Genomic DNA, 7,500 nt, shown 5'->3' on the forward strand with positions numbered 1-7,500 from the left:
CAATCCTGGCTCAACCACTTGCCTCACTCCTCACTACCTCCACTACCTGTCTGTCTAGCCACCAACAGCCCGAATCATGCACCACACACAGCCCCTTTCATTCACCACACACACACACAGTCCCTTGCATCCACCACACACAGCCCCTTCATCCATTACACATAGCCCCTTTCATGCACCCCACACAGCCGTCATGCACCACACAAAGCCGTTATGCACCACACACAGCCTCTCTTATGCACAAAACACAGCCCTCATGCATCACACACAGCCTCTCTTATGCACAAAACACAGCCTCTCTTATGCACGAAACACAGCCTCTCTTATGCACAAAACACAGCCTCTCATGCACAAAACACAGCCTCTCATGCACAAAACACAGCCTCTCTTATGCACAAAACACAGCCCTCATGCACAAAACACAGCCTCTCTTATGCACAAAACACAGCCTCTCTTATGCACAAAACACAGCCTCTCTTATGCACAAAACACAGCCTCTCTTATGCACCACACACAGCCTTCATGCACAAAACACAGCCTCTCATGCACAAACACAGCCTCTCTTATGCACAAAACACAGCCTCTCTTATGCACAAAACACAGCCTCTCTTATGCACCACACACAGCCTTCATGCACAAAACACAGCCTCTCATGCACAAAACACAGCCTCTCTTATGCACAAAACACAGCCTCTCTTATGCACAAAACACAGCCCTCATGCACAAAACACAGCCTCTCTTATGCACGAAACACAGCCCTCATGCACAAAACACAGCCTCTCATGCACTAAACACAGCCTCTCTTATGCACAAAACACAGCCTCTCATGCACAAAACACAGCCCTCATGCACCACACACAGCCTACATGCACAAAACACAGCCCTCATGCACCACACACAGCCTTCATGCACAAAACACAGCCCTCATGCACCACACACAGCCTACATGCACAAAACACAGCCCTCATGCACCACACACAGCCTTCATGCACAAAACACAGCCCTCATGCACCACACACAGCCTTCATGCACAAAACACAGCCTCTCATGCACAAAACACAGCCTCTCATGCACAAAACACAGCCCTCATGCACCACACACAGCCTTCATGCACAAAACACAGCCTTTCATGCACAAAAAACACAGCCCTCATGCACCACACACAGCCTACATGAACTATACACAACTCCTATGCGCCACACACGATATATGTCATGCGGCACACACAGCCCTATTGACCTACACAGCCCCTCTCATGCACCACACATACTCCCTTCCTCATGCACTACACTACACTACAGTCACACACACCTACGTAGAGTGAGTGTCTCGTCTGACTAAATCATGTAGTTCATTTGTCCTCCCTGTCTTCCCCACCCCTCCCAGCTCCCGTGATACAGTGGAACCATGCCTCCGAGGGGTCTCCAAGCGCATGGGTTCGAATCCTGTCCACGGTCCGAGTGTAGGTTAGCTTCCTCACTCGGGGCAACGATTTCCCAGCGGGTGGGCTTTGAGATAGGAGGTACCACAAAAAATAGCCCCTTTAGCCCATAAACTCCCGTGAAAAGCCCACATGGTATAAAAAAAAATGGGTTTCTGTCCTCCCATTCCAGTATACATCTATCCCCTAGTCCCTGTGTACCTGTCTCTGTCCTCCCGCCTTTGTACCATATATATCAGTCTCATCCACTCACTTATGTAGTTGTCGTGAGGTTTCTTCCACCACCACGCGTCGTCCTCTTCCCTGCTGCGCTTGTCCACTTTGTCCTCTCTTGTCGCTCTTTTCTCCGTCTGCTGTTCCACTTTGGTCCACTCCTTGACCGCCATCACCTGTGTCCTGTTCTCTCTTCTCTTCCACGTGGCTCTTATTTTCCTTTCCTGTTCCTGTAATAGTTCTCGTTCCTTTTCTCTCTTCTCCTCTTTTATTTTGGTGATTATTTCGTCTAACTGCATCAATACGGCTCGCTCCTCTTCTTCCATTTGTTTCTTTTCCCTCTCTTTCTCCTCTTCCTTCTCCCTTTTCCTGTCCTCTTCTTCTCTAATCATCTTGGCTTTAAATACCTCGTCCCTTTTTTTCTGGATTCGCTCTTCTTCTTCCTTTTCCCACATGATTCTCAGTTGCTCTCTCTTTCTTGCCCTTGTTTCTTCTTCTTTCTTTCTGCTCACATTTTCTTCGTTTGCTTTCCTCGCTATTCTTTCCTTTTCCTCCCTCTCCAACTTTGCTTTTCGTTCTTCTTCCCTCTTCCACATGTCTCTTAGCTCTTCCTCCCTTTCCCTGGCTCTCTTCTCCTCCTCTTCCCTTTTCCTCCTGATCTTATCCTCCTCCTCTTTCCTCCTCTTCATTTTCTCCTCATGCTCCTTCATTATCCTTGCACTTTCTTCCTCTTCCCTCTTCCACAGCAGCATTAATTCTTCCTCTCTCTGCCACATAGCGCTTACACGAGCCTCTCTCTCTTTAACCTTCGCCTCCTCCTCTTCCTTTCTTCTCTCTTCTTTCCTTCTCCTATCGCTCTTTTCCCTCTCCTCTCTTCTCCACATGAATCTAACTTCCTCCTCGCTAAGCCACATGTTTCTCAATTGGGCTTCCATCTTCTTTTCTCTTTCCTCTTCTTCTATTCTTTTCCGTCTTGCCCTTTCTTCCTCTTCTCTCTTCTTACGTGCTCTCTCTTCCACTTCTCTGCGGATTCTCTCCTCCTCTATTATCCACATTTCTCTTAATTGTGACTCCCTTTTCCTCACTCTTTCCTCTTCTTCAATTCGCTTTCCTTATTGCTCTCTCTTCTTCTTCTCTCCTTCTTTGTGCTCTCTTTTCCTCCTCTATTCTAATCCTCTCCTCTTCTCTCAGCCACATCCTTCTCAAATCCGCCACTCTAGACCTGATTCTTATCTCCTCCTCTTCCTCTCGCTTTAATCTTTCTTCCTCCTCTTCTTCCTTCCTCCACATTTCCCTAAGTTCTGCTTCTCTCCTCTTGGCCTCTTCTTCCTCCTCCTCTCTCCAAATGGTTCTCAAAAATGCCATTCTCTGTGTTGCTCTCTCTTCCTGCATTCTCAATATGTTTCGCTGTTCCTTCTTCTTCCATACTGTGATCAGGTCTTCCTCCCTCTCGCTCGGTATCTTTCTCCTTTCTTCTCTCTCTTCATATTGTTCTCGTTGTGTGGTGTCTCTTTCTCTCGCCTCCGTTCTGATTATGGTTTGGAAATTGTCTTCCCTTTCACTCACTATTATTCTTCTTTCTTCTCTCTCTTCATCTTTTTGTCTCAGTTTCGTGTTTCTCTCCATTTTTTCTTTTTCGATTAAAACTTTTAAATTGTCTTCTCTCTTCCTAATCATCCATTTATCATTTTCTTTTCGTGTTCTGATTCTTTCTTCTTCTTCATCTCTTTCCGTTCTTAATTGTTCTGCCTTCTCTTCTTCTTCCTGTTTATTCTCATTTTCTCCTCCTCTTCTCTATTTCGTTTAGCTATCTCCTCCTCCTCCTCTTCCTTCTTTCTTATTATCTCTTTTTCTTCTCTCTCTTTCCTTTCTTGTTCTCTCTTTCTCCTGGCTTTCTCTACTTCATATATATTCATCCAAGCTTTCTCTAAATCCTCCTTTTCTCTTTTGGCTCTTTCTTCCTCTTCTCTCTTGCTCTTAGCTCTCTCTTCTTCGTTTCTCTTTCTTCTACCTTTCTCTTCCGCTTCTCTTTCTCTTTTGGCTTGTTCTTTCTTTTCATTCTTCATTCTTGTTCTTTCTTCCTCTTCCCTCTTTCTTCTAGCTCTCTCTCCCTCTTCTCTTTCTCTCCTAACTCTTTCTTCTTCTCTCTTCTTTCTTGCTTTCTCTTCCTCTTCTCTCTTTCTTCTTGCTCTTTCTTCTCTTCTTCCTTCTCTCTCCTAACTCTTTCTTCCTCTTCTTTCTTCCTTCTCTCTTGTTCTTCCTCTTCCTTCTTCTTCTAGCTTTCTCTTCCTCTTCTTTCTCTCTCCTAATTCTTTCTTCCTCTTCTCTCTTCTTTATTGCTTTCTCTTCCTCTTCTCTTCTCTCCTAACTCTTTCTTCCTCTTCTCTCTTCCTTCTTGCTTTCTCTTCCTCTTCTTTCTCCCTTCTAACTCTTTCTTCTTCTTCTTCTCTCATCTTTTTGCTTTCTCCTCCTCTTCTCTTTCTCTTCTAGCTCTTTCTTCCTTCTCTCTTCTATCTCTTTCTTCCTCTTCTTTCTTCCTTCTCTCTTGTTCTTCCTCTTCCTTCTTCTTCTAGCTTTCTCTTTCTCTTCCTAACTTCTCTCTCCTCTCTTCTTTCTTCCTCTTCTCTTCTCTTCTTAACTCTTCTTCTCTTCTCTCTTCTCTTCTCTCTCTTTCTCTTCTAACTCTTTCTTCCTCTTCTTCTTCTCTATTCTAACTCTTTCTTCTCTTTCTCTCTAGCTCTATCTCTCTTTCTTTCTTCCTCTTCTTTCTTCTTTCTCTCTTGCTCTCTCTTCCTCTTCTTTAGCTTTCTCTTCCTCTCTCTCTAACTCTGTCTTCCTCTTTTTTCTCTATTCTTGCTCTTTCTTCCTCTTCTCTTTCTCTTTCCTTCTCTCTCTAACTCTTCTTTTCTCTTCTAACTCTTTCTTCCTCTTCTCTTTCTCTTCTTGCTCTTTCTTCCTCTTCTTTTTCTCTCCTAACTCTGTCCTCCTCTTCTTTCTCTATTCTAACTCTTTCTTCCTCTTCTCTTTCTCTTTAGCTCTCTCTTCCTCTTCTTTTTCTCTTCTGACTCTTCCTTCCTCTTCTCTCTTCTTTCTTGCTTTCTCTTCCTCTTCTCTTTCTCTTCTAGCCCTTTCTTTTCTTCCTTCTCTCTTCTAACTCTTTCTTTCTTTTCTCTTTTCATTCTTGCTTTCTCCTCTTCTTCTTCTCTTTCTTTCTCTTCTTTTTCTCGTTTTGTATTTTCTTCTTCTTTCCTTTCTTCTTCAGTCTTGGTTCTTTCTTCTTCTATCTCCATTCTGGTTATTTCATTACCTGTTGCTCCTTTTTGTGTATATTCTATATCTCCCTCGTTTCTTGTGTTTTCCTCATCTTTATCTAGTCTTGATATCTCTTCCTCCCTTTCCTCTTCTTCTGTTTTCCTCAGTATCCTTCCTTTAACCTTTTTCCCCTTCTTCGTTTTCTTTGTGTCAACTTTTTCAGCTTCTCTAGCAAAAACTCTCTCCTGTTTCCATTTTTTTACATCTTCTTTTTCATTCCAGGTGACTTTCTTTTCCTTTCTTCCCTTCTTGCCGGTGCCTCCCTCCTTCTCAAAGTGGCTCATCGTTAATTTGTCTTCCATGTTTCTTTTATCTGAGTCACTTTCTTCAGTTGCAATTTCATGTAACACCCTTTTCGTGACCGTCTCTCCTTCTCTCCCTCTATTTTCATACTTAACTCTCTTCCTTCCTCCCAAGTAGATCTTAATTCTTCTCTTTGAACTACAATTCTGTTTTCTAACATTTCTTTCCCCCCGGTGAGGTTTTCTCTCAAATTCTCCCTCTCACTTCCTTCTTCGGTTTCTTCCACATGTTCTTTTACTTCAGTCAAGTCTCGCCTCTGTCTCTCGTCAATTACTTTCTCCATGTTCAAACTTTGTCTGTCATCTCTCTTCCTTTGAATAATTTTTGTCGCACTACAGTTTTCTTCAACAGAATTGACATCTAGGTAAATCTTTATTACTTCTTCAATCTCAATTTTCTCCTCTATTATCTTCTTTTCTCCGGGTAAACATGTAATCTCTTCTACCTTGAAACCTTTCTTTTCATTCTTCATATATTTCTTTCTATTTCGTTCTTTGGATTCGTGTTCGTCATACAGATTGTCTTCACCAATCTTGATCTCATGCACGAGTACTTGTGATTTATTTTCCAAATTATCTCTTTCTTGCGCGGGGTAAGATTTTTCTTGATTCTTTTCTGCTGTGTCTTCTGTCTTCTCTCCTGATGCCTCACCAAACTGCAAGGGAAGACTTTCTCCCGCGTCTCTGTTCCCTTTAACTTTTTCATTCACCTCCATATTTTCTTACTTTTTTTTCTCTCTCTTGCTAAGTATTGAATATTACTCTGTTCGATTGTCTTCCCTTTATTTACTGTTGGGTTGCCTTTCTTTTCTTCTTTTATATAGAAATGTTTTTTTTTCTCTCTCTTTCTCCTTTCTTCTTTATTTGTTATCTTTATTAAATTGTCCTCCCTTTAATTTTGTTAAGTGGTTTTCTTTTCTTCCCATCTTCTTTGATTGTCTTCCTCTTCCTGTCTCTTGGATTGCCTTCCTTTCTCCCTTCCCTCTCTACTAAACTGTCCTTCTTTTCTTCTCTGTACAAATTCCTTCCTCAGTTAAATTATCTTCTACTTTTTTCTTTTATATTTGATCGTCCTTTCTTTCTTCTCTGTTTGATTGCTCTTCCCTTTACTCTTTCCTTCTCTATTTATCTTATTTTCTTTTTCCCGGCTTGATCTATATCGGACGTGTGATTCCGAGTACTCTTATTTGGGACATGACTTCACGGTGACTGAATTATACTCTCTCTCTCTCTCTCTCTCTCTCTCTCTCTCTCTCTCTCTCTCTCTTGTTTCTTACTGTTTTTGACGTTTCATTATTCTTAGTGGTTTTTCTTTCAAGTTTCTTTTAGACACTGATTGTAATCTTTTCTCACTCTAACACTTTCTATTATCTCAAATCATTGTTCCCGTCACAGAAAAGATAAGGACACCTTTTATTTTATTTCACGATTCAATTTTTCTAACTTAAATTTTCCTTCTGTTATTCTCGAAATATTTAAATTTTCGTAATGAACGATTATTTTCAATGATAATCGTGTATTTTTTCCCTTTTTTATCTATTTTCTTTCTTTTCCTCTAACAAATTATCAGTATAGTCACATGCCACTGCAAATTATCACATTTTCTTTCCAGGCATTTTATTCACGACTTCCTGCAAGATGTGTTTAATTCAAAATTTCTCTCAGCTAATATGAAAACTGTCACTCCTAGTACACAAAAAACTCACAAAGTTAATATATTTCCTTGAATAGTGCCGTCCACTTCCTTATTCTGGCACTAAACGGGGCCTTTGTTTACAAGTCAGTGCCATAGTCGATCGTACACTCGTACTGCCAAGCCTAGCTGTCGCCACGCCCCCACCACCACCGCCTCGCCTCAACACCTACCACTACGTGCCACGTGCCACACCCCCTTCCACACTGGCACGCTCCCGACATATGTTCCCGCTAGTGCAGTCCTGCTAACATTTTATGTACTGCTACTTCTCCATCCCTATACGAGTGTATATACCACCACCATCACCACCGCCACCACCACCACGGTCAGTCACACATCCAACATTTCTCAAGTCTGGCTCTTCCCACCAAACTCTAATAATGGTTTGACACAAACATATTGAGTTCTTTATTTTCTCCGCTTTTTTAACAGATAGTCTTACTTTTCTCTCAAAATAATGCAAGATTTTTAATCACTCTCTGCATTTCCCTTTTCATGACTTCATTTAACCTCCAAATATTGATACCACTACCAGC

The 7,500-nt window shown here is 41.8% G+C and overlaps 2 protein-coding genes across 15 annotated transcripts in view; both read right to left on the reverse strand.

Annotated features, from left to right (window-relative positions):
• Positions 1-7,500, reverse strand: part of LOC123504632 (paxillin-like) — a 93,763-nt gene that overhangs the window by 59,394 nt on the left and 26,869 nt on the right. For 2 of the 11 annotated variants that reach the window (XM_045255332.1, XM_045255331.1), the window contains exon 1: positions 1,695-2,183. The exons of 4 other annotated variants lie outside the window; for them this stretch is intronic. In XM_045255332.1, the coding sequence (XP_045111267.1) occupies positions 1,695-2,109 (415 nt within the window). In that variant the 5' untranslated portion in view covers positions 2,110-2,183. Of the gene's footprint in view, positions 1-1,694; positions 2,192-7,500 lie in introns of those variants that run through there. 5 more of the 11 variants (XM_045255325.1, XM_045255326.1, XM_045255328.1 and 2 more) reach the window with 5 other exon arrangements.
• Positions 4,957-7,500, reverse strand: part of LOC123504634 — a 26,535-nt gene continuing 23,991 nt past the window's right edge. For 2 of the 4 annotated variants that reach the window (XM_045255346.1, XM_045255345.1), the window contains exon 2: positions 4,957-6,899. In XM_045255346.1, the coding sequence (XP_045111281.1) occupies positions 5,253-5,984 (732 nt within the window). In that variant the 5' untranslated portion in view covers positions 5,985-6,899 and the 3' untranslated portion in view covers positions 4,957-5,252. Of the gene's footprint in view, positions 6,955-7,500 lie in introns of all 4 variants that reach the window. The other 2 variants (XR_006674899.1, XM_045255347.1) reach the window with 2 other exon arrangements.

The sequence above is a fragment of the Portunus trituberculatus genome, chromosome 16 (genome assembly GCF_017591435.1).
Source record: "Portunus trituberculatus isolate SZX2019 chromosome 16, ASM1759143v1, whole genome shotgun sequence".
Lineage (NCBI taxonomy): Eukaryota > Metazoa > Arthropoda > Malacostraca > Decapoda > Portunidae > Portunus > Portunus trituberculatus.